Source organism: Oncorhynchus nerka, linkage group LG26 (genome assembly GCF_034236695.1).
Source record: "Oncorhynchus nerka isolate Pitt River linkage group LG26, Oner_Uvic_2.0, whole genome shotgun sequence".
Lineage (NCBI taxonomy): Eukaryota > Metazoa > Chordata > Actinopteri > Salmoniformes > Salmonidae > Oncorhynchus > Oncorhynchus nerka.
The window spans coordinates 53,296,410-53,320,968 of record NC_088421.1 but is presented as its reverse complement, the minus strand read 5'-3'; the positions used below and the strand labels follow the sequence as shown (position 1 = coordinate 53,320,968).

Below are 24,559 nucleotides of genomic sequence, written 5' to 3'. Positions count from 1 at the left end.
ACACACACACACACACACACACACACACACACACACACACACACACACACAGCAGTAATAATTGTGTGTGTGTGTGTGTGTGTGTCAGTCCTCCATGAGGTAGAGGAGGAATCAGTAGCACACACACACACACACACACAGCAGTAATAAGTGTGTGTTGTGTGTGTGTGTGTGTGTCAGTCCTCAACGCTGTGTGTGTTGTGTGTGTGTGTGTGTGTGTGTGTGTGTCAGTCCTCCATGAGGTAGAGGAGGAATCAGTAGCATACACACACACACACACACACACAACACACACAGCGTTGAGGAACTCATCATTCTGTTGTGTGCTACTGATTCCTCCTCTACCTCATGGAGGACTGACACACACACACACACACACACACACACAACACACACAGCGTTGAGGACTGACACACACACACACACACACACACACACACACACACACACAACACACAACACACAATTATTACTGCTGTGTGTGCTACTGATTCCTCCTCTACCTCATGGAGGACTGTAATAATTGTGGGTTGTGTGTTGTGTGTGTTGTGTGTGTGTGTGTGTGTGTGTGTGTGTGTGTGTCAGTCCTCCAGGAGGTAGAGGAGGAATCAGTAGAGTTCAGCTGGAAGAGGAACAGACTGTTCAACCACACAGCCTGTCTGGTGATCTACCAGATCTGTCTGGAGGTAGGAGGGGTGTCTGTCTGGTGATCTACCAGATCTGTCTGGAGGTAGGAGGGGTGTCTGTCTGTCTGGAGGTAGGAGGGGTGTCTGTCTGTCTGTCTGGAGGTAGGAGGGGTGTCTGTCTGTCTGGAGGTAGGAGGGGTGTCTGTCTGTCTAGTGATCTACCAGATCTGTCTGGAGGTAGGAGGGGTGTCTGTCTGTCTGGAGGTAGGAGGGGTGTCTGTCTGGAGGTAGGAGGGGTGTCTGTCTGTCTGGAGGTAGGAGGGGTGTCTGTCTGGAGGTAGGAGGGGTGTCTGTCTGGTGATCTACCAGATCTGTCTGGAGGTAGGAGGGGTGTCTGTCTGGAGGTAGGAGGGGTGTCTGTCTAGTGATCTACCAGATCTGTCTGGAGGTAGGAGGGGTGTCTGTCTAGTGATCTACCAGATCTGTCTGGAGGTAGGAGGGGTGTCTGTCTGGAGGTAGGAGGGGTGTCTGTCTGGAGGTAGGAGGGGTGTCTGTCTGGAGGTAGGAGGGGTGTCTGTCTAGTGATCTACCAGATCTGTCTGGAGGTAGGAGGGGTGTCTGTCTGTCTAGTGATCTACCAGATCTGTCTGGAGGTAGGAGGGGTGTCTGTCTGTCTAGTGATCTACCAGATCTGTCTGGAGGTAGGAGGGGTGTCTGTCTGGTGATCTACCAGATCTGTCTGGAGGTAGGAGGGGTGTCTGTCTAGTGATCTACCAGATCTGTCTGGAGGTAGGAGGGGTGTCTGTCTGTCTGTCTGTCTGGAGGTAGGAGGGGTGTCTGTCTAGTGATCTACCAGATCTGTCTGGAGGTAGGAGGGGTGTCTGTCTAGTGATCTACCAGATCTGTCTGGAGGTAGGAGGGGTGTCTGTCTGGAGGTAGGAGGGGTGTCTGTCTGTCTGGAGGTAGGAGGGGTGTCTGTCTGTCTGTCTGGAGTGATCTACCAGATCTGTCTGGAGGTAGGAGGGGTGTCTGTCTAGTGATCTACCAGATCTGTCTGGAGGTAGGAGGGGTGTCTGTCTAGTGATCTACCAGATCTGTCTGGAGGTAGGAGGGGTGTCTGTCTAGTGATCTACCAGATCTGTCTGGAGGTAGGAGGGGTGTCTGTCTAGTGATCTACCAGATCTGTCTGGAGGTAGGAGGGGTGTCTGTCTAGTGATCTACCAGATCTGTCTGGAGGTAGGAGGGGTGTCTGTCTAGTGATCTACCAGATCTGTCTGGAGGTAGGAGGGGTGTCTGTCTAGTGATCTACCAGATCTGTCTGGAGGTAGGAGGGGTGTCTGTCTGGAGGTAGGAGGGGTGTCTGTCTGTCTGGAGGTAGGAGGGGTGTCTGTCTGTCTAGTGATCTACCAGATCTGTCTGGAGGTAGGAGGGGTGTCTGTCTGTCTGGAGGTAGGAGGGGTGTCTGTCTAGTGATCTACCAGATCTGTCTGGAGGTAGGAGGGGTGTCTGTCTGTCTAGTGATCTACCAGATCTGTCTGGAGGTAGGAGGGGTGTCTGTCTGTCTAGTGATCTACCAGATCTGTCTGGAGGTAGGAGGGGTGTCTGTCTGTCTGGTGATCTACCAGATCTGTCTGGAGGTAGGAGGGGTGTCTGTCTAGTGATCTACCAGATCTGTCTGGAGGTAGGAGGGGTCTGTGTCTGTCTGTCTGGAGGTAGGAGGGGTGTCTGTCTGTCTGGAGGTAGGAGGGTGTCTGTCTGGAGGTAGGAGGGGTGTCTGTCTAGTGATCTACCAGATCTGTCTGGAGGTAGGAGGGGTGTCTGTCTAGTGATCTACCAGATCTGTCTGGAGGTAGGAGGGGTGTCTGTCTAGTGATCTACCAGATCTGTCTGGAGGTAGGAGGGGTGTCTGTCTGTCTGTCTGTCTGTCTGTCTGGAGGTAGGAGGGGTGTCTGTCTGTCTGGAGGTAGGAGGGGTGTCTGTCTAGTGATCTACCAGATCTGTCTGGAGGTAGGAGGGTGTCTGTCTAGTGATCTACCAGATCTGTCTGGAGGTAGGAGGGGTGTCTGTCTAGTGATCTACCAGATCTGTCTGGAGGTAGGAGGGGTGTGTCTGTCTGTCTGGAGGTAGGAGGGGTGTCTGTCTAGTGATCTACCAGATCTGTCTGGAGGTAGGAGGGGTGTCTGTCTGTCTGGAGGTAGGAGGGGTGTCTGTCTGTCTGGAGGTAGGAGGGGTGTCTGTCTGGAGGTAGGAGGGGTGTCTGTCTGGAGGTAGGAGGGGTGTCTGTCTGGAGGTAGGAGGGGTGTCTGTCTGGAGGTAGGAGGGGTGTCTGTCTGTCTGGTCTGGAGGTAGGAGGGGTGTCTGTCTGTCTGGAGGTAGGAGGGTGTCTGTCTGTCTGGAGGTAGGAGGGGTGTCTGTCTGTCTGGAGGTAGGAGGGGTGTCTGTCTGGAGGTAGGAGGGGTGTCTGTCTGGAGGTAGGAGGGGTGTCTGTCTAGTGATCTACCAGATCTGTCTGGAGGTAGGAGGGGTGTCTGTCTAGTGATCTACCAGATCTGTCTGGAGGTAGGAGGGGTGTCTGTCTGTCTGGAGGTAGGAGGGGTGTCTGTCTGGAGGTAGGAGGGGTGTCTGTCTGTCTAGTGATCTACCAGATCTGTCTGGAGGTAGGAGGGGTGTCTGTCTGTCTGGAGGTAGGAGGGGTGTCTGTCTGGAGTGATCTACCAGATCTGTCTGGAGGTAGGAGGGTGTCTGTCTGTCTGGAGGTAGGAGGGGTGTCTGTCTGGAGGTAGGAGGGGTGTCTGTCTGTCTGGAGGTAGGAGAGGGGTCTGTCTGTCTAGTGATCTACCAGATCTGTCTGGAGGTAGGAGGGGTGTCTGTCTGTCTGGAGGTCTAGGAGGGGTGTCTGTCTGGAGGTAGGAGGGGTGTCTGTCTGTCTGGAGGTAGGAGGGGTGTCTGTCTGTCTGGAGGTAGGAGGGTGTCTGTCTGTGATCTAGTGATCTACCAGAGGGTGTCTGTCTGGAGGTAGGAGGGTGTCTGTCTGTCTGGAGGTAGGAGAGGTGTCTGTCTGGTGATCTACCAGATCTGTCTGGAGGTAGGAGGGGTGTCTGTCTAGTGATCTACCAGATCTGTCTGGAGGTAGGAGGGGTGTCTGTCTAGTGATCTACCAGATCTGTCTGGAGGTAGGAGGGTGTCTGTCTGTCTGTCTGTCTGTCTGTCTGGAGGTAGGAGGGGTGTCTGTCTGTCTAGTGATCTACCAGATCTGTCTGGAGGTAGGAGGGGTGTCTGTCTAGTGATCTACCAGATCTGTCTGGAGGTAGGAGGGTGTCTGTCTGTCTGTCTGTCTGTCTGTCTGGAGGTAGGAGGGGTGTCTGTCTGTCTAGTGATCTACCAGATCTGTCTGGAGGTAGGAGGGGTGTCTGTCTAGTGATCTACCAGATCTGTCTGGAGGTAGGAAGGGTGTCTGTCTAGTGATCTACCAGATCTGTCTGGAGGTAGGAGGGGTGTCTGTCTAGTGATCTACCAGATCTGTCTGGAGGTAGGAGGGGTGTCTGTCTGGAGGTAGGAGGGGTGTCTGTCTGTCTGGAGGTAGGAGGGGTGTCTGTCTGTCTAGTGATCTACCAGATCTGTCTGGAGGTAGGAGGGGTGTCTGTCTAGTGATCTACCAGATCTGTCTGGAGGTAGGAGGGGTGTCTGTCTAGTGATCTACCAGATCTGTCTGGAGGTAGGAGGGTGTCTGTCTAGTGATCTACCAGATCTGTCTGGAGGTAGGAGGGTGTCTGTCTAGTGATCTACCAGATCTGTCTGGAGGTAGGAGGGGTGTCTGTCTAGTGATCTACCAGATCTGTCTGGAGGTAGGAGGGGTGTCTGTCTAGTGATCTACCAGATCTGTCTGGAGGTAGGAGGGGTGTCTGTCTAGTGATCTACCAGATCTGTCTGGAGGTAGGAGGGGTGTCTGTCTGGAGGTAGGAGGGTGTCTGTCTGTCTGGAGGTAGGAGGGGTGTCTGTCTGTCTAGTGATCTACCAGATCTGTCTGGAGGTAGGAGGGGTGTCTGTCTGTCTGTCTGTCTGTCTGGAGGTAGGAGGGGTGTCTGTCTAGTGATCTACCAGATCTGTCTGGAGGTAGGAGGGGTGTCTGTCTGTCTAGTGATCTACCAGATCTGTCTGGAGGTAGGAGTGGTGTCTGTCTGTCTGGAGGTAGGAGGGGTGTCTGTCTGTCTGGAGGTAGGAGGGGTGTCTGTCTGGAGGTAGGAGAGGTGTCTGTCTAGTGATCTACCAGATCTGTCTGGAGGTAGGAGGGGTGTCTGTCTAGTGATCTACCAGATCTGTCTGGAGGTAGGAGGGGTGTCTGTCTAGTGATCTACCAGATCTGTCTGGAGGTAGGAGGGTGTCTGTCTGTCTGTCTGTCTGTCTGTCTGGAGGTAGGAGGGGTGTCTGTCTGTCTGGAGGTAGGAGGGGTGTCTGTCTAGTGATCTACCAGATCTGTCTGGAGGTAGGAGGGGTGTCTGTCTAGTGATCTACCAGATCTGTCTGGAGGTAGGAGGGTGTCTGTCTAGTGATCTACCAGATCTGTCTGGAGGTAGGAGGGGTGTCTGTCTGTCTGGAGGTAGGAGGGGTGTCTGTCTAGTGATCTACCAGATCTGTCTGGAGGTAGGAGGGGTGTCTGTCTGTCTGGAGGTAGGAGGGGTGTCTGTCTGGAGGTAGGAGGGGTGTCTGTCTGGAGGTAGGAGGGGTGTCTGTCTGGAGGTAGGAGGGGTGTCTGTCTGTCTGGAGGTAGGAGGGGTGTCTGTCTGGAGGTAGGAGGGGTGTCTGTCTGTCTGTCTGGAGGTAGGAGGGGTGTCTGTCTGTCTGGAGGTAGGAGGGGTGTCTGTCTGGAGGTAGGAGGGGTGTCTGTCTGGAGGTAGGAGGGTGTCTGTCTGGAGGTAGGAGGGGTGTCTGTCTGTCTGGAGGTAGGAGGGGTGTCTGTCTGTCTGGAGGTAGGAGGGTGTCTGTCTGTCTGGAGGTAGGAGGGGTGTCTGTCTGGAGGTAGGAGGGGTGTCTGTCTGGAGGTAGGAGGGGTGTCTGTCTAGTGATCTACCAGATCTGTCTGGAGGTAGGAGGGGTGTCTGTCTAGTGATCTACCAGATCTGTCTGGAGGTAGGAGGGGTGTCTGTCTAGTGATCTACCAGATCTGTCTGGAGGTAGGAGGGGTGTCTGTCTAGTGATCTACCAGATCTGTCTGGAGGTAGGAGGGGTGTCTGTCTGTCTGGAGGTAGGAGGGGTGTCTGTCTGTCTGGAGGTAGGAGGGGTGTCTGTCTAGTGATCTACCAGATCTGTCTGGAGGTAGGAGGGGTGTCTGTCTGTCTAGTGATCTACCAGATCTGTCTGGAGGTAGGAGGGGTGTCTGTCTGTCTAGTGATCTACCAGATCTGTCTGGAGGTAGGAGGGGTGTCTGTCTGGAGGTAGGAGGGGTGTCTGTCTGGAGGTAGGAGGGGTGTCTGTCTGGAGGTAGGAGGGGTGTCTGTCTGGAGGTAGGAGGGGTGTCTGTCTGTCTAGTGATCTACCAGATCTGTCTGGAGGTAGGAGGGGTGTCTGTCTGTCTAGTGATCTACCAGATCTGTCTGGAGGTAGGAGGGGTGTCTGTCTGTCTAGTGATCTACCAGATCTGTCTGGAGGTAGGAGGGGTGTCTGTCTGGTGATCTACCAGATCTGTCTGGAGGTAGGAGGGGTGTCTGTCTAGTGATCTACCAGATCTGTCTGGAGGTAGGAGGGGTGTCTGTCTGTCTGTCTGTCTGGAGGTAGGAGGGGTGTCTGTCTAGTGATCTACCAGATCTGTCTGGAGGTAGGAGGGGTGTCTGTCTAGTGATCTACCAGATCTGTCTGGAGGTAGGAGGGGTGTCTGTCTAGTGATCTACCAGATCTGTCTGGAGGTAGGAGGGGTGTCTGTCTAGTGATCTACCAGATCTGTCTGGAGGTAGGAGGGGTGTCTGTCTAGTGATCTACCAGATCTGTCTGGAGGTAGGAGGGGTGTCTGTCTAGTGATCTACCAGATCTGTCTGGAGGTAGGAGGGGTGTCTGTCTAGTGATCTACCAGATCTGTCTGGAGGTAGGAGGGGTGTCTGTCTAGTGATCTACCAGATCTGTCTGGAGGTAGGAGGGGTGTCTGTCTAGTGATCTACCAGATCTGTCTGGAGGTAGGAGGGGTGTCTGTCTAGTGATCTACCAGATCTGTCTGGAGGTAGGAGGGGTGTCTGTCTGGTGATCTACCAGATCTGTCTGGAGGTAGGAGGGGTGTCTGTCTGGAGGTAGGAGGGGTGTCTGTCTGTCTGGAGGTAGGAGGGGTGTCTGTCTGTCTGGAGGTAGGAGGGGTGTCTGTCTGTCTGGAGGTAGGAGGGGTGTCTGTCTGGAGGTAGGAGGGGTGTCTGTCTGTCTGGAGGTAGGAGGGGTGTCTGTCTAGTGATCTACCAGATCTGTCTGGAGGTAGGAGGGGTGTCTGTCTGGAGGTAGGAGGGGTGTCTGTCTGTCTGGAGGTAGGAGGGGTGTCTGTCTGTCTGGAGGTAGGAGGGGTGTCTGTCTGTCTGGAGGTAGGAGGGGTGTCTGTCTAGTGATCTACCAGATCTGTCTGGAGGTAGGAGGGGTGTCTGTCTAGTGATCTACCAGATCTGTCTGGAGGTAGGAGGGGTGTCTGTCTAGTGATCTACCAGATCTGTCTGGAGGTAGGAGGGGTGTCTGTCTGGAGGTAGGAGGGGTGTCTGTCTGTCTGGAGGTAGGAGGGGTGTCTGTCTGTCTAGTGATCTACCAGATCTGTCTGGAGGTAGGAGGGTGTCTGTCTAGTGATCTACCAGATCTGTCTGGAGGTAGGAGGGGTGTCTGTCTAGTGATCTACCAGATCTGTCTGGAGGTAGGAGGGGTGTCTGTCTAGTGATCTACCAGATCTGTCTGGAGGTAGGAGGGGTGTCTGTCTAGTGATCTACCAGATCTGTCTGGAGGTAGGAGGGGTGTCTGTCTAGTGATCTACCAGATCTGTCTGGAGGTAGGAGGGGTGTCTGTCTAGTGATCTACCAGATCTGTCTGGAGGTAGGAGGGGTGTCTGTCTAGTGATCTACCAGATCTGTCTGGAGGTAGGAGGGTGTCTGTCTGGAGGTAGGAGGGGTGTCTGTCTGTCTGGAGGTAGGAGGGGTGTCTGTCTGTCTAGTGATCTACCAGATCTGTCTGGAGGTAGGAGGGGTGTCTGTCTGTCTGTCTGTCTGTCTGGAGGTAGGAGGGGTGTCTGTCTAGTGATCTACCAGATCTGTCTGGAGGTAGGAGGGGTGTCTGTCTGTCTGTGATCTACCAGATCTGTCTGGAGGTAGGAGGGGTGTCTGTCTGTCTGGTGATCTACCAGATCTGTCTGGAGGTAGGAGGGGTGTCTGTCTAGTGATCTACCAGATCTGTCTGGAGGTAGGAGGGGTGTCTGTCTGTCTGGAGGTAGGAGGGGTGTCTGTCTGTCTGGAGGTAGGAGGGGTGTCTGTCTGGAGGTAGGAGGGGTGTCTGTCTAGTGATCTACCAGATCTGTCTGGAGGTAGGAGGGGTGTCTGTCTAGTGATCTACCAGATCTGTCTGGAGGTAGGAGGGGTGTCTGTCTAGTGATCTACCAGATCTGTCTGGAGGTAGGAGGGTGTCTGTCTGTCTGTCTGTCTGTCTGTCTGGAGGTAGGAGGGGTGTCTGTCTGTCTGGAGGTAGGAGGGGTGTCTGTCTAGTGATCTACCAGATCTGTCTGGAGGTAGGAGGGGTGTCTGTCTAGTGATCTACCAGATCTGTCTGGAGGTAGGAGGGGTGTCTGTCTAGTGATCTACCAGATCTGTCTGGAGGTAGGAGGGGTGTCTGTCTGTCTGGAGGTAGGAGGGGTGTCTGTCTAGTGATCTACCAGATCTGTCTGGAGGTAGGAGGGGTGTCTGTCTGTCTGGAGGTAGGAGGGGTGTCTGTCTGTCTGGAGGTAGGAGGGTGTCTGTCTGGAGGTAGGAGGGGTGTCTGTCTGGAGGTAGGAGGGGTGTCTGTCTGGAGGTAGGAGGGGTGTCTGTCTGTCTGGAGGTAGGAGGGGTGTCTGTCTGTCTGGAGGTAGGAGGGGTGTCTGTCTGTCTGGAGGTAGGAGGGGTGTCTGTCTGTCTGGAGGTAGGAGGGGTGTCTGTCTGTCTGGAGGTAGGAGGGTGTCTGTCTGTCTGGAGGTAGGAGGGGTGTCTGTCTAGTGATCTACCAGATCTGTCTGGAGGTAGGAGGGGTGTCTGTCTAGTGATCTACCAGATCTGTCTGGAGGGTAGGAGGGTGTCTGTCTGTCTGTCTGTCTGGAGGTAGGAGGGGTGTCTGTCTGGAGGTAGGAGGGGTGTCTGTCTGTCTGGAGGTAGGAGGGGTGTCTGTCTAGTGATCTACCAGATCTGTCTGGAGGTAGGAGGGTGTCTGTCTAGTGATCTACCAGATCTGTCTGGAGGTAGGAGGGTGTCTGTCTGGAGGTAGGAGGGTGTCTGTCTGTCTGGGAGGTAGGAGGGGTGTCTGTCTGTCTAGTGATCTACCAGATCTGTCTGGAGGTAGGAGGGGTGTCTGTCTGTCTGTCTGTCTGTCTGGAGGTAGGAGGGGTGTCTGTCTAGTGATCTACCAGATCTGTCTGGAGGTAGGAGGGGTGTCTGTCTGTCTAGTGATCTACCAGATCTGTCTGGAGGTAGGAGGGGTGTCTGTCTGTCTAGTGATCTACCAGATCTGTCTGGAGGTAGGAGGGGGTGTCTGTCTGTCTGGTGATCTACCAGATCTGTCTGGAGGTAGGAGGGGTGTCTGTCTAGTGATCTACCAGATCTGTCTGGAGGTAGGAGGGGTGTCTGTCTGTCTGGAGGTAGGAGGGGTGTCTGTCTGTCTGGAGGTAGGAGGGGTGTCTGTCTGGAGGTAGGAGAGGTGTCTGTCTAGTGATCTACCAGATCTGTCTGGAGGTAGGAGGGTGTCTGTCTAGTGATCTACCAGATCTGTCTGGAGGTAGGAGGGGTGTCTGTCTAGTGATCTACCAGATCTGTCTGGAGGTAGGAGGGTGTCTGTCTGTCTGTCTGTCTGTCTGTCTGGAGGTAGGAGGGGTGTCTGTCTGTCTGGAGGTAGGAGGGGTGTCTGTCTAGTGATCTACCAGATCTGTCTGGAGGTAGGAGGGGTGTCTGTCTAGTGATCTACCAGATCTGTCTGGAGGTAGGAGGGGTGTCTGTCTAGTGATCTACCAGATCTGTCTGGAGGTAGGAGGGGTGTCTGTCTGTCTGGAGGTAGGAGGGGTGTCTGTCTAGTGATCTACCAGATCTGTCTGGAGGTAGGAGGGTGTCTGTCTGTCTGGAGGTAGGAGGGTGTCTGTCTGTCTGGAGGTAGGAGGGGTGTCTGTCTGGAGGTAGGAGGGGTGTCTGTCTGGAGGTAGGAGGGGTGTCTGTCTGGAGGTAGGAGGGGTGTCTGTCTGGAGGTAGGAGGGGTGTCTGTCTGTCTGGAGGTAGGAGGGGTGTCTGGAGGTCTGTCTGTCTGGAGGTAGGAGGGTGTCTGTCTGTCTGGAGGTAGGAGGGGTGTCTGTCTGTCTGGAGGTAGGAGGGTGTCTGTCTGGAGGTAGGAGGGGTGTCTGTCTGGAGGTAGGAGGGTGTCTGTCTAGTGATCTACCAGATCTGTCTGGAGGTAGGAGGGGTGTCTGTCTAGTGATCTACCAGATCTGTCTGGAGGTAGGAGGGGTGTCTGTCTGTCTGTCTGTCTGGAGGTAGGAGGGGTGTCTGTCTGGAGGTAGGAGGGGTGTCTGTCTGTCTGGAGGTAGGAGGGGTGTCTGTCTAGTGATCTACCAGATCTGTCTGGAGGTAGGAGGGGTGTCTGTCTAGTGATCTACCAGATCTGTCTGGAGGTAGGAGGGTGTCTGTCTAGTGATCTACCAGATCTGTCTGGAGGTAGGAGGGGTGTCTGTCTGTCTGGAGGTAGGAGGGTGTCTGTCTGGAGGTAGGAGGGTGTCTGTCTGTCTAGTGATCTACCAGATCTGTCTGGAGGTAGGAGGGGTGTCTGTCTGTCTGGAGGTAGGAGGGGTGTCTGTCTAGTGATCTACCAGATCTGTCTGGAGGTAGGAGGGGTGTCTGTCTGTCTGGAGGTAGGAGGGGTGTCTGTCTGGAGGTAGGAGGGGTGTCTGTCTGTCTGGAGGTAGGAGAGTGTCTGTCTGTCTAGTGATCTACCAGATCTGTCTGGAGGTAGGAGGGGTGTCTGTCTGTCTGGAGGTAGGAGGGTGTCTGTCTGGAGGTAGGAGGGGTGTCTGTCTGTCTGGAGGTAGGAGGGTGTCTGTCTGTCTGGAGGTAGGAGAGGTGTCTGTCTGTCTAGTGATCTACCAGATCTGTCTGGAGGTAGGAGGGGTGTCTGTCTGTCTGGAGGTAGGAGAGGGTCTGTCTGGTGATCTACCAGATCTGTCTGGAGGTAGGAGGGGTGTCTGTCTAGTGATCTACCAGATCTGTCTGGAGGTAGGAGGGTGTCTGTCTAGTGATCTACCAGATCTGTCTGGAGGTAGGAGGGGTGTCTGTCTGTCTGTCTGTCTGTCTGGAGGTAGGAGGGGTGTCTGTCTGTCTAGTGATCTACCAGATCTGTCTGGAGGTAGGAGGGGTGTCTGTCTAGTGATCTACCAGATCTGTCTGGAGGTAGGAGGGGTGTCTGTCTGTCTGTCTGTCTGTCTGTCTGGAGGTAGGAGGGTGTCTGTCTGTCTAGTGATCTACCAGATCTGTCTGGAGGTAGGAGGGGTGTCTGTCTAGTGATCTACCAGATCTGTCTGGAGGTAGGAAGGGTGTCTGTCTAGTGATCTACCAGATCTGTCTGGAGGTAGGAGGGGTGTCTGTCTAGTGATCTACCAGATCTGTCTGGAGGTAGGAGGGTGTCTGTCTGGAGGTAGGAGGGTGTCTGTCTGTCTGGAGGTAGGAGGGGTGTCTGTCTGTCTAGTGATCTACCAGATCTGTCTGGAGGTAGGAGGGGTGTCTGTCTAGTGATCTACCAGATCTGTCTGGAGGTAGGAGGGGTGTCTGTCTAGTGATCTACCAGATCTGTCTGGAGGTAGGAGGGTGTCTGTCTAGTGATCTACCAGATCTGTCTGGAGGTAGGAGGGGTGTCTGTCTAGTGATCTACCAGATCTGTCTGGAGGTAGGAGGGTGTCTGTCTAGTGATCTACCAGATCTGTCTGGAGGTAGGAGGGGTGTCTGTCTAGTGATCTACCAGATCTGTCTGGAGGTAGGAGGGGTGTCTGTCTAGTGATCTACCAGATCTGTCTGGAGGTAGGAGGGTGTCTGTCTGGAGGTAGGAGGGGTGTCTGTCTGTCTGGAGGTAGGAGGGGTGTCTGTCTGTCTAGTGATCTACCAGATCTGTCTGGAGGTAGGAGGGTGTCTGTCTGTCTGTCTGTCTGTCTGGAGGTAGGAGGGGTGTCTGTCTAGTGATCTACCAGATCTGTCTGGAGGTAGGAGGGTGTCTGTCTGTCTAGTGATCTACCAGATCTGTCTGGAGGTAGGAGGGTGTCTGTCTGTCTAGTGATCTACCAGATCTGTCTGGAGGTAGGAGGGGTGTCTGTCTGTCTGTGTGATCTACCAGATCTGTCTGGAGGTAGGAGGGTGTCTGTCTAGTGATCTACCAGATCTGTCTGGAGGTAGGAGGGGTGTCTGTCTGTCTGGAGGTAGGAGGGGTGTCTGTCTGTCTGGAGGTAGGAGGGGTGTCTGTCTGGAGGTAGGAGAGGTGTCTGTCTAGTGATCTACCAGATCTGTCTGGAGGTAGGAGGGGTGTCTGTCTAGTGATCTACCAGATCTGTCTGGAGGTAGGAGGGTGTCTGTCTAGTGATCTACCAGATCTGTCTGGAGGTAGGAGGGGTGTCTGTCTGTCTGTCTGTCTGTCTGTCTGGAGGTAGGAGGGGTGTCTGTCTGTCTGGAGGTAGGAGGGGTGTCTGTCTAGTGATCTACCAGATCTGTCTGGAGGTAGGAGGGTGTCTGTCTAGTGATCTACCAGATCTGTCTGGAGGTAGGAGGGGTGTCTGTCTAGTGATCTACCAGATCTGTCTGGAGGTAGGAGGGGTGTCTGTCTGTCTGGAGGTAGGAGGGGTGTCTGTCTAGTGATCTACCAGATCTGTCTGGAGGTAGGAGAGGTGTCTGTCTGTCTGGAGGTAGGAGGGGTGTCTGTCTGTCTGGAGGTAGGAGGGGTGTCTGTCTGGAGGTAGGAGGGGTGTCTGTCTGGAGGTAGGAGGGGTGTCTGTCTGGAGGTAGGAGGGGTGTCTGTCTGGAGGTAGGAGGGGTGTCTGTCTGTCTGGAGGTAGGAGGGGTGTCTGTCTGTCTGGAGGTAGGAGGGGTGTCTGTCTGTCTGGAGGTAGGAGGGGTGTCTGTCTGGAGGTAGGAGGGGTGTCTGTCTGGAGGTAGGAGGGGTGTCTGTCTAGTGATCTACCAGATCTGTCTGGAGGTAGGAGGGGTGTCTGTCTAGTGATCTACCAGATCTGTCTGGAGGTAGGAGGGGTGTCTGTCTGTCTGTCTGTCTGGAGGTAGGAGGGGTGTCTGTCTGGAGGTAGGAGGGGTGTCTGTCTGTCTGGAGGTAGGAGGGGTGTCTGTCTAGTGATCTACCAGATCTGTCTGGAGGTAGGAGGGGTGTCTGTCTAGTGATCTACCAGATCTGTCTGGAGGTAGGAGGGGTGTCTGTCTAGTGATCTACCAGATCTGTCTGGAGGTAGGAGGGGTGTCTGTCTGTCTGGAGGTAGGAGGGGTGTCTGTCTGGAGGTAGGAGGGGTGTCTGTCTGTCTAGTGGAGGGTATCTACCAGATCTGTCTGGAGGTAGGAGGGGTGTCTGTCTGTCTGGAGGTAGGGGGAGGGGTGTCTGTCTAGTGATCTACCAGATCTGTCTGGAGGTAGGAGGGGTGTCTGTCTGTCTGGAGGTAGGAGGGGTGTCTGTCTGGAGGTAGGAGGGGTGTCTGTCTGTCTGGAGGTAGGAGAGGTGTCTGTCTGTCTAGTGATCTACCAGATCTGTCTGGAGGTAGGAGGGTGTCTGTCTGTCTGGAGGTAGGAGGGGTGTCTGTCTGGAGGTAGGAGGGGTGTCTGTCTGTCTGGAGGTAGGAGGGGTGTCTGTCTGTCTGGAGGTAGGAGAGGTGTCTGTCTGTCTAGTGATCTACCAGATCTGTCTGGAGGTAGGAGGGGTGTCTGTCTGTCTGGAGGTAGGAGAGGTGTCTGTCTGGTGATCTACCAGATCTGTCTGGAGGTAGGAGGGGTGTCTGTCTAGTGATCTACCAGATCTGTCTGGAGGTAGGAGGGTGTCTGTCTAGTGATCTACCAGATCTGTCTGGAGGTAGGAGGGGTGTCTGTCTGTCTGTCTGTCTGTCTGGAGGTAGGAGGGGTGTCTGTCTGTCTAGTGATCTACCAGATCTGTCTGGAGGTAGGAGGGGTGTCTGTCTAGTGATCTACCAGATCTGTCTGGAGGTAGGAGGGGTGTCTGTCTGTTTGTCTGTCTGTCTGTCTGTCTGGAGGTAGGAGGGGTGTCTGTCTGTCTAGTGATCTACCAGATCTGTCTGGAGGTAGGAGGGGTGTCTGTCTAGTGATCTACCAGATCTGTCTGGAGGTAGGAGGGGTGTCTGTCTAGTGATCTACCAGATCTGTCTGGAGGTAGGAGGGGTGTCTGTCTAGTGATCTACCAGATCTGTCTGGAGGTAGGAGGGGTGTCTGTCTGTCTGTCTGTCTGGAGGTAGGAGGGGTGTCTGTCTGGAGGTAGGAGGGGTGTCTGTCTGGAGGTAGGAGGGGTGTCTGTCTGTCTGTCTGTCTGTCTGGAGGTAGGAGGGGTGTCTGTCTAGTGATCTACCAGATCTGTCTGGAGGTAGGAGGGGTGTCTGTCTGTCTAGTGATCTACCAGATCTGTCTGGAGGTAGGAGGGGTGTCTGTCTGGAGGTAGGAGGGGTGTCTGTCTGTCTGTCTGTCTGGAGGTAGGAGGGGTGTCTGTCTGTCTGGAGGTAGGAGGGGTGTCTGTCTAGTGATCTACCAGATCTGTCTGGAGGTAGGAGGGGTGTCTGTCTAGTGATCTACCAGATCTGTCTGGAGGTAGGAGGGGTGTCTGTCTAGTGATCTACCAGATCTGTCTGGAGGTAGGAGGGGTGTCTGTCTAGTGATCTACCAGATCTGTCTGGAGGTAGGAGGGGTGTCTGTCTAGTGATCTACCAGATCTGTCTGGAGGTAGGAGGGGTGTCTGTCTAGTGATCTACCAGATCTGTCTGGAGGTAGGAGGGGTGTCTGTCTGTCTGTCTGTCTGGAGGTAGGAGGGGTGTCTGTCTGTCTGGAGGTAGGAGGGGTGTCTGTCTGTCTGGAGGTAGGAGGGGTGTCTGTCTGGAGGTAGGAGGGGTGTCTGTCTGTCTGGAGGTAGGAGGGGTGTCTGTCTGTCTGGAGGTAGGAGGGGTGTCTGTCTGTCTGGAGGTAGGAGGGGTGTCTGTCTAGTGATCTACCAGATCTGTCTGGAGGTAGGAGGGGTGTCTGTCTGGAGGTAGGAGGGGTCTGTCTGTCTGGAGGTAGGAGGGGTGTCTGTCTGTCTGGAGGTAGGAGGGGTGTCTGTCTGTCTGGAGGTAGGAGGGGTGTCTGTCTAGTGATCTACCAGATCTGTCTGGAGGTAGGAGGGGTGTCTGTCTGTCTGTCTGTCTGTCTGGAGGTAGGAGGGGTGTCTGTCTGTCTGGAGGTAGGAGGGGTGTCTGTCTAGTGATCTACCAGATCTGTCTGGAGGTAGGAGGGGTGTCTGTCTGTCTGTCTGTCTGTCTGTCTGTCTGTCTGTCTGTCTGGAGGTAGGAGGGGTGTCTGTCTAGTGATCTACCAGATCTGTCTGGAGGTAGGAGGGGTGTCTGTCTAGTGATCTACCAGATCTGTCTGGAGGTAGGAGGGGTGTCTGTCTGGAGGTCTGTCTGTCTGTCTGTCTGGAGGTAGGAGGGGTGTCTGTCTGTCTGGAGGTAGGAGGGGTGTCTGTCTGGAGGTAGGAGGGGGGTGTCTGTCTGGAGGTAGGAGGGGTGTCTGTCTAGTGATCTACCAGATCTGTCTGGAGGTAGGAGGGGTGTCTGTCTAGTGATCTACCAGATCTGTCTGGAGGTAGGAGGGGTGTCTGTCTGGAGGTCTGTCTGTCTGTCTGTCTGGAGGTAGGAGGGGTGTCTGTCTGGGAGGTAGGAGGGGTGTCTGTCTAGTGATCTACCAGATCTGTCTGGAGGTAGGAGGGGTGTCTGTCTAGTGATCTACCAGATCTGTCTGGAGGTAGGAGGGGTGTCTGTCTAGTGATCTGGAGGTAGATCTGTCTGGAGGTAGGAGGGGGGTGTCTGTCTAGTGATCTACCAGATCTGTCTGGAGGTAGGAGGGGTGTCTGTCTAGTGATCTACCAGATCTGTCTGGAGGTAGGAGGGGTGTCTGTCTAGTGATCTGTGATCTGTCTGGAGGTAGGAGGGGTGTCTGTCTGTCTGTCTGTCTGTGATCTACCAGATCTGTCTGGAGGTAGGAGGGGTGTCTGTCTGTCTGGTCTGGAGGTAGGAGGGGTGTCTGTCTGTCTGATCTACCAGGGGTGTCTGTCTGGGAGGTAGGAGGGGTGTCTGTCTGTCTGTCTGTCTGTCTGGTAGGAGGGGTGTCTGTCTGGAGGTAGGAGGGGTGTCTGTCTGTCTGGAGGTAGGAGGGTGTCTGTCTAGTGATCTACCAGATCTGTCTGGAGGTAGGAGGGGTGTCTGTCTGTCTGTCTGTCTGTCTGGAGGTAGGAGGGGTGTCTGTCTGTCTGGAGGTAGGAGGGGTGTCTGTCTGTCTGGTCTGGAGGTAGGAGGGGTGTCTGTCTGTCTGTCTGTCTGGAGGTAGGAGGGGTGTCTGTCTGTCTGGAGGTAGGAGAGGTGTCTGTCTGTCTAGTGATCTACCAGATCTGTCTGGAGGTAGGAGGGGTGTCTGTCTGTCTGGAGGTAGGAGAGGTGTCTGTCTGGTGATCTACCAGATCTGTCTGGAGGTAGGAGGGGTGTCTGTCTAGTGATCTACCAGATCTGTCTGGAGGTAGGAGGGGTGTCTGTCTAGTGATCTACCAGATCTGTCTGGAGGTAGGAGGGGTGTCTGTCTGTCTGTCTGTCTGTCTGGAGGTAGGAGGGGTGTCTGTCTGTCTAGTGATCTACCAGATCTGTCTGGAGGTAGGAGGGGTGTCTGTCTAGTGATCTACCAGATCTGTCTGGAGGTAGGAGGGGTGTCTGTCTGTCTGTCTGTCTGTCTGTCTGTCTGGAGGTAGGAGGGGTGTCTGTCTGTCTAGTGATCTACCAGATCTGTCTGGAGGTAGGAGGGGTGTCTGTCTAGTGATCTACCAGATCTGTCTGGAGGTAGGAGGGGTGTCTGTCTAGTGATCTACCAGATCTGTCTGGAGGTAGGAGGGGTGTCTGTCTAGTGATCTACCAGATCTGTCTGGAGGTAGGAGGGGTGTCTGTCTGGAGGTAGGAGGGGTGTCTGTCTGTCTGTCTGTCTGGAGGTAGGAGGGGTGTCTGTCTGGAGGTAGGAGGGGTGTCTGTCTGGAGGTAGGAGGGGTGTCTGTCTGTCTGTCTGTCTGTCTGGAGGTAGGAGGGGTGTCTGTCTAGTGATCTACCAGATCTGTCTGGAGGTAGGAGGGGTGTCTGTCTGTCTAGTGATCTACCAGATCTGTCTGGAGGTAGGAGGGGTGTCTGTCTGGAGGTAGGAGGGGTGTCTGTCTGTCTGTCTGTCTGGAGGTAGGAGGGGTGTCTGTCTGTCTGGAGGTAGGAGGGTGTCTGTCTAGTGATCTACCAGATCTGTCTGGAGGTAGGAGGGGTGTCTGTCTAGTGATCTACCAGATCTGTCTGGAGGTAGGAGGGGTGTCTGTCTAGTGATCTACCAGATCTGTCTGGAGGTAGGAGGGGTGTCTGTCTAGTGATCTACCAGATCTGTCTGGAGGTAGGAGGGGTGTCTGTCTAGTGATCTACCAGATCTGTCTGGAGGTAGGAGGGGTGTCTGTCTAGTGATCTACCAGATCTGTCTGGAGGTAGGAGGGGTGTCTGTCTGTCTCTCTGTCTGTCTGGAGGTCTGGAGGAGGGGGGTGTCTGTCTGTCTGTGTCTGGAGGTAGGAGGGGTGTCTGTCTGTCTGGAGGTAGGAGGGGTGTCTGTCTGTCTGGAGGTAGGAGGGGTGTCTGTCTGTGATCTACCAGGTCTGGAGGTAGGAGGGGTGTCTGTCTGTCTGGAGGTAGGAGGGGTGTCTGTCTGTCTGGAGGTAGGAGGGGTGTCTGTCTGTCTGGAGGTAGGAGGGGTGTCTGTCTAGTGATCTACCAGATCTGTCTGGAGGTAGGAGGGGTGTCTGTCTGTCTGTCTGTCTGTCTGGAGGTAGGAGGGGTGTCTGTCTGTCTGGAGGTAGGAGGGGTGTCTGTCTAGTGATCTACCAGATCTGTCTGGAGGTAGGAGGGGTGTCTGTCTGTCTGTCTGTCTGTCTGGAGGTAGGAGGGGTGTCTGTCTGTCTGGAGGTAGGAGGGGTGTCTGTCTAGTGATCTACCAGATCTGTCTGGAGGTAGGAGGGGTGTCTGTCTGTCTGTCTGTCTGTCTGTCTGTCTGTCTGTCTGGAGGTAGGAGGGGTGTCTGTCTAGTGATCTACCAGATCTGTCTGGAGGTAGGAGGGGTGTCTGTCTAGTGATCTACCAGATCTGTCTGGAGGTAGGAGGGGTGTCTGTCTGTCTGTCTGTCTGTCTGTCTGGAGGTAGGAGGGGTGTCTGTCTGTCTGGAGGTAGGAGGGGTGTCTGTCTGGAGGTAGGAGGGGTGTCTGTCTGGAGGTAGGAGGGGTGTCTGTCTAGTGATCTACCAGATCTGTCTGGAGGTAGGAGGGGTGTCTGTCTAGTGATCTACCAGATCTGTCTGGAGGTAGGAGGGGTGTCTGTCTAGTGATCTACCAGATCTGTCTGGAGGTAGGAGGGGTGTCTGTCTAGTGATCTACCAGATCTGTCTGGAGGTAGGAGGGGTGTCTGTCTGTCTGGAGGTAGGAGGGGTGTCTGTCTGTCTGTCTGTCTGTCTGGAGGTAGGAGGGGTGTCTGTCTGTCTGGAGGTAGGAGGGGTGTCTGTCTGGAGGTAGGAGGGGTGTCTGTCTAGTGATCTACCAGATCTGTCTGGAGGTAGGAGGGGTGTCTGTCTGGAGGTAGGAGGGGTGTCTGTCTAGTGATCTACCAGATCTGTCTGGAGGTAGGAGGGGTGTCTGTCTGGAGGTAGGAGGGGTGTCTGTCTGGAGGTAGGAGGGGTGTCTGTCTGTCTAGTGATCTACCAGATCTGTCTGGAGGTAGGAGGGGTGTCTGTCTGTCTGGAGGTAGGAGGGGTGTCTGTCTGGAGGTAGGAGGGGTGTCTGTCTGTCTGTCTGTCTGTCTGGAGGTAGGAGGGGTGTCTGTCTGTCTGGAGGTAGGAGGGGTGTCTGTCTGGAGGTAGGAGGGGTGTCTGTCTGTCTGGAGGTAGGAGGGGTGTCTGTCTGTCTGGAAGTAGGAGGGGTGTCTGTCTGTATGGAGGTAGGAGGGGTGTCTGTCTGTCTGGAGGTAGGAGGGGTGTATGTCTGTCTGGAGGTAGGAGGGGTGTCTGTCTGTCTGTCTGTCTGTCTGGAGGTAGGAGGGGTGTCTGTCTGTCTGGAGGTAGGAGGGGTGTCTGTCTGGAGGTAGGAGGGGTGTCTGTCTGTCTGGAGGTAGGAGGGGTGTCTGTCTGTCTGGAGGTAGGAGGGGTGTCTGTCTGTATGGAGGTAGGAGGGGTGTCTGTCTGTCTGGAGGTAGGAGGGGTGTATGTCTGTCTGGAGGTAGGAGGGGTGTCTGTCTGTCTGGAGGTAGGAGGGGTGTCTGTCTGTCTGGAGGTAGGAGGGGTGTCTGTCTGTCTGTCTGGAGGTAGGAGGGGTGTCGGTCTGTCTGGAGGTAGGAGGGGTGTCTGTCTGTCTGGAGGTAGGAGGGGTGTCTGTCTGTCTGGAGGTAGGAGGGGTGTCTGTCTGTCTGGAGGTAGGAGGGGTGTCTGTCTGGAGGTAGGAGGGGTGTCTGTCTGTCTGGAGGTAGGAGGGGTCTGTCTGTCTGTCTGGAGGTAGGAGGGGGTCTGTCTGTCTGTCTGGATGGGAGGGTCTGTCTGGAGGTGGGGGGGTCTGTCTGTGATGAGGAGGGTCTGTCTGTCTGTGATGAGGAGGGTCTGTCTGTGATGAGGGGGGTCTGTCTGTGTCTGTGTGGAGGTAGGAGGGTCTGTCTGTGATGAGGGGGGGTCTGTCTGTGATGAGGAGGGTCTGTCTGTGATGAGGAGGGTCTGTCTGTGTCTGTGTGGAGGTAGGAGGGTCTGTCTGTGATGAGGGGGGGTCTGTCTGTGATGAGGAGGGTCTGTCTGTGATGAGGAGGGTCTGTCTGGAGGTAGGAGGGGGGTCTGTCTGTGATGAGGAGGGTCTGTCTGTGATGAGGAGGGTCTGTCTGTGATGAGGGGGGTTAGTACTTCATTCTTAGGAGTCTAGCAGAGTTTTATCTGGTGTTATTAGCAGCTCGTCTATGTTATACTGAACAACAATATAAACACAACTTGTAAAGTTGTGTTGGTTTCATGAGCTGAAATAAAAGATCCCAGAAATGTCCCATACCCACAGAACGCTTATTTGTGGCTTATCAAGAAGCTGATTAAACAGCATGGTCATTACACAGGTGCACCTTGTGCTGGGGGGCGATAAAAGGCCACTCAACACAATGCCACAGATTTTGCTGTTGTGAAGCCGGCTGGACGTATGACCAAACTCTCTAAAACGACGTTTAGAGGCGGCTTGTGGTAGAGAAATGAACATGACCAAACTCTGTAAAACGACGTTTAGAGGCGGCTTGTGGTAGAGAAATGAACATTACCAAACTCTAAAACAACGTTCAGAGGCGGCTTGTGGTAGAGAAATGAACATTACCAAACTCTCTAAAACAACGTTTAGAGGCGGCTTGTGGTAGAGAAATGAACATTACCAAACTCTGTAAAACAACGTTTAGAGGCTGGTTGTGGTAGAGAAATGAACATGACCAAACTCTGTAAAACGACGTTTAGAGAAATGAACATTACCAAACTCTAAAAGGCGGCTTGTGGTAGAGAAATGAACATGACCAAACTCTCTAAAACAACGTTTAGAGGCGGGTTGTGGTAGAGAAATGAACATTACCAAACTCTAAAACAACGTTCAGAGGCGGCTTGTGGTAGAGAAATGAACATGACCAAACTCTCTAAAACAACGTTTAGAGGCGGCTTGTGGTAGAGAAATGAACATGACCAAACTCTCTAAAACAACGTTTAGAGGCGGCTTGTGGTAGAGAAATGAACATTACCAAACTCTCTAAAACGACGTTGAGAGGCGGCTTGTGGTAGAGAAATGAACATGACCAAACTCTCTAAAACGACGTTTAGAGGCGGCTTGTGGTAGAGAAATGAACATGACCAAACTCTCTAAAAGATCGTTTAGAGGCGGCTTGTGGTAGAGAAATTAACATTACCAAACTCTCTAAAACAACATTTAGAGGCGGCTTGTGGTAGAGAAATGAACAGCTCTGGGGGACATTCCTACAGTCAGCATGCCAGTTACACGCTCCCTCACAACTCGCAGCCCATGTGTCAGCTGAAGTTGACAGATTTTTGATGGGGATTTTTGAATATGTTACTGACTCTATTAAATACTAATCTGAACTGTTACGGTGATGATGATGTAATGACCTGAATTCCTAGGATCCCATAGCAACCGTCACCTCGGTAACCAGTAAACCCAAAAGCAAGTGGAGGCCACTGCCCCTGGACACAGTGGTGAGGACACTAGCCATATATATATACACACACACACTGACACACACTCACTTTCTGTCTATTGACCAATGGTCTGCCTGTGTTGTTGTCTGGTCCAATAGGAAATGGAGAAGCTGGTTTCCAGGAAGTTGAGAATCGGCGCCAAAGAGACCATGAAGATCGCTGAGAAACTATACACACAGGGGTAAGGGTTTTCCCTAGTCCCTAAACCCTAGACCCTACTCCCTAAACCCTAAACCTTAGACCCTAAACCTTAGACCCTAAACCCTACTCCCTAAACCCTAGTCCCTCAACCCTAGACCCTAGTCCCTAAACCCTAGTCCCTACCCCCTAAACTGTGTCCCTACTCCCTAAACCTTAGACCCTAAACCCTAAACCCTAGTCCCTACTCCCTAAACCCTAGACCCTACTCACTAAACCCTAGACCCTACTCCCTAAACCCTAGACCCTAAACCCTAGTCCCTACTCCCTAGACCCTAAACCCTACTCCCTAAACCTTAGACCCTAAACCTTAGACCCTAAACCCTATGCCCTATTCCCTAAACTCTAGTCCCTACTCCCTGAACCCTAGTCCCTACTCACTACACACAGGGGTGAGGGTTTTCCCTAGTCCCTAGTCCCTAAACCCTAGTCCCTAAACCCTAGTCCCTACTCCCTAAACCCTAGTCCCTACTCCCTAAACCTTAGTCCCTACTCCCTAAACCTTAGTCCCTACTCCCTAAACCTTAGTCCCTACTCCCTAAACCCTACTCCCTAGTCCCTAAACCCTAAACCCTAGTCCCTACTCCCTAAACTCTAGTCCCTAAACCCTCCCTAAACCCTAGTCCCTACTCCTAAACCCTAGTCCCTACTCCCTAAACCCTAGTCCCTACACCCTAAACCCTAGTCCCTACTCCCTAAACCCTAGTCCCTACTCCCTAAACCTTAGTCCCTACTCCCTAAACCCTAGTCCCTACTCCCCTAAACCCTAGTCCCTACTCCCTAAACCTTAGTCTAAACCCCCTACTCCCTAAACCTAAACTCTAGTCCCTACTCCCTAAACCCTAGTCCCTACTCCCTAAACCCTAGTCCCTACTCCCTAAACTCTAGTCCCTAAACCTTCAACCCTAAACCTTAGACCCTAAACCCTAGTCCCTACTCCCTAAACCCTAGTCCCTAAACTCCCTAAACCCTAGTCCCTACCCTCCCCTAAACCTTCCCTAGTCCCTACTCCCTAAACTCTGGTCCCTAAACCCTAAACCTTAGACCCTAAACCCTAGTCCCTAAAACCCTAGTCCCTACTCCCTAAACCCTAGTCCCTACTCCCTAAACCCTAGTCCCTACTCCCTAAACCTTCAACCCTAAACCTTAGACCCTAAACCCTAGTCCCTACTCCCTAAACCCTAGTCCCTACTCCTTAGACCCTAGACGTTAGTGGAGGACGTTAGTGGAGGGCGTTAGTGGAGGGCGTTAGTGTCGCAGGTCTGGAGGACGTTAGTGGAGGGCGTTAGTGGAGGGCGTTAGTGTCGCAGGTCTGGAGGACGTTAGTGGAGGACGTTAGTGTAGGTCTGGAGGGCGTTAGTGGAGGGCGTTAGTGGAGGACGTTAGTGAGGACGCGTTGGGAGGTCTGGAGGACGTTAGTGGAGGGCGTTAGTGGAGGGCAGGTCTGGAGGGCGTTAGTGGAGGACGTTAGTGGAGGAGGTCTGGAGGGCGTTAGTGGAGGACGTTAGTGTCGCAGGTCTGGAGGGCGTTAGTGGAGGGCGTTAGTGGAGGACGCAGGTCTGGAGGGCGTTAGTGGAGGGCGTTAGTGGAGGGCGTTAGTGTCGCAGGTCTGGAGGACGTTAGTGGAGGGCGTTAGTGGAGGACGCGTTAGTGGAGGGCGTTAGTGGAGGGCGTTAGTGGAGGACGCTGGGAGGACGTGGAGCAGGTCTGGAGGGCGTTAGTGGAGGACGTTAGTGGAGGGCGTTAGTGTCGGAGGGCGTTAGGTCTGGAGGGCGTTAGTGGAGGGCGTTAGTGGAGGGCGTTAGTGTCGCAGGTCTGGAGGGCGTTAGTGGAGGGCGTTAGTGGAGGGCGTTAGTGGAGGACGTTAGTGGAGAGGGCGTTAGTGGAGGGCGTTAGTGGAGGGCGTTAGTGGAGGATGTTAGTGTCGCAGGTCTGGAGGACGTTAGTGGAGGGCGTTAGTCGCAGGTCTGGAGGGCGTTAGTGGAGGATAGTGCATTTGAATGGGAGAGCTGGCATTCAGCGCTGGTACTCTGGTAGCTACTGCCAGTTGGTCAGTTCCCCAGGCTTTTAATCATCTTTCTGTTAACAAGTTCCCCAGGCTTTTATTCATCTTTCTGTTAACAAGTTCCCCAGGCTTTTAATCATCTTTCTGTTAACAAGTTCCCCAGGCTTTTATTCATCTTTCTGTTAACAAGTTCCCCAGGCTTTTAATCATCTTTCTGTTAACATGTTCCCCAGGCTTTTAATCATCTTTCTGTTAACAAGTTCCCCAGGCTTTTATTCATCTTTCTGTTAACAAGTTCCCCAGGCTTTTAATCATCTTTCTGTTAACAAGTTCCCCAGGCTTTTATTCATCTTTCTGTTAACAAGTTCCCCAGGCTTTTAATCATATTTCTGTTAACAAGTTCCCCAGGCTTTTATTCATCTTTCTGTTAACAAGTTCCCCAGGCTTTTATTCATCTTTCTGTTAACAAGTTCCCCAGGCTTTTAATCATCTTTCTGTTAACAAGTTCCCCAGGCTTTTAATCATCTTTCTGTAGTTCCCCAGGCTTTTATTCATCTTTCTGTTAACAAGTTCCCCAGGCTTTTATTCATCTTTCTGTTAACAAGTTCCCCAGGCTTTTATTCATCTTTCTGTTAACAAGTTCCCCAGGCTTTTATTCATCTTTCTGTTAACAAGTTCCCAGGCTTTTATTCATCTTTCTGTTAACAAGTTCCCCCAGGCTTTTATTCATCTTTCTGTTAACAAGTTCCCCAGGCTTTTAATCATCTTTCTGTTAACAAGTTCCCCAGGCTTTTTTTTCATCTTTCTGTTAACAAGTTCCCCAGGCTTTTAATCATCTTTCTGTTAACCTCTTCAGTCGACCCTCTACTTTTTGAACATTCTGTTAAAAATCGCAACATTTCAGCGCCCTGCTAGTCATGCCAGGAATATAGTATATGCATTTGCTTAGTCTGTGTGGATAGAAAACACTCAGGCGTTTAAAAACTGGTTAAATCACTGCTGTG

General features: G+C 53.4%; 1 protein-coding gene across 1 annotated transcript in view; it reads left to right on the top strand.

Moving 5' to 3' along the window:
• Positions 1–24,559, top strand: part of top3a (DNA topoisomerase III alpha) — a 93,089-nt gene that overhangs the window by 23,818 nt on the left and 44,712 nt on the right. Inside the window, exons 8-10 of the mRNA XM_065010893.1 lie at positions 586–686; positions 21,275–21,349; positions 21,451–21,533. Of these exons, the coding sequence (XP_064866965.1) occupies positions 586–686; positions 21,275–21,349; positions 21,451–21,533 (259 nt within the window). The remainder of the gene's footprint in view (positions 1–585; positions 687–21,274; positions 21,350–21,450; positions 21,534–24,559) is intronic.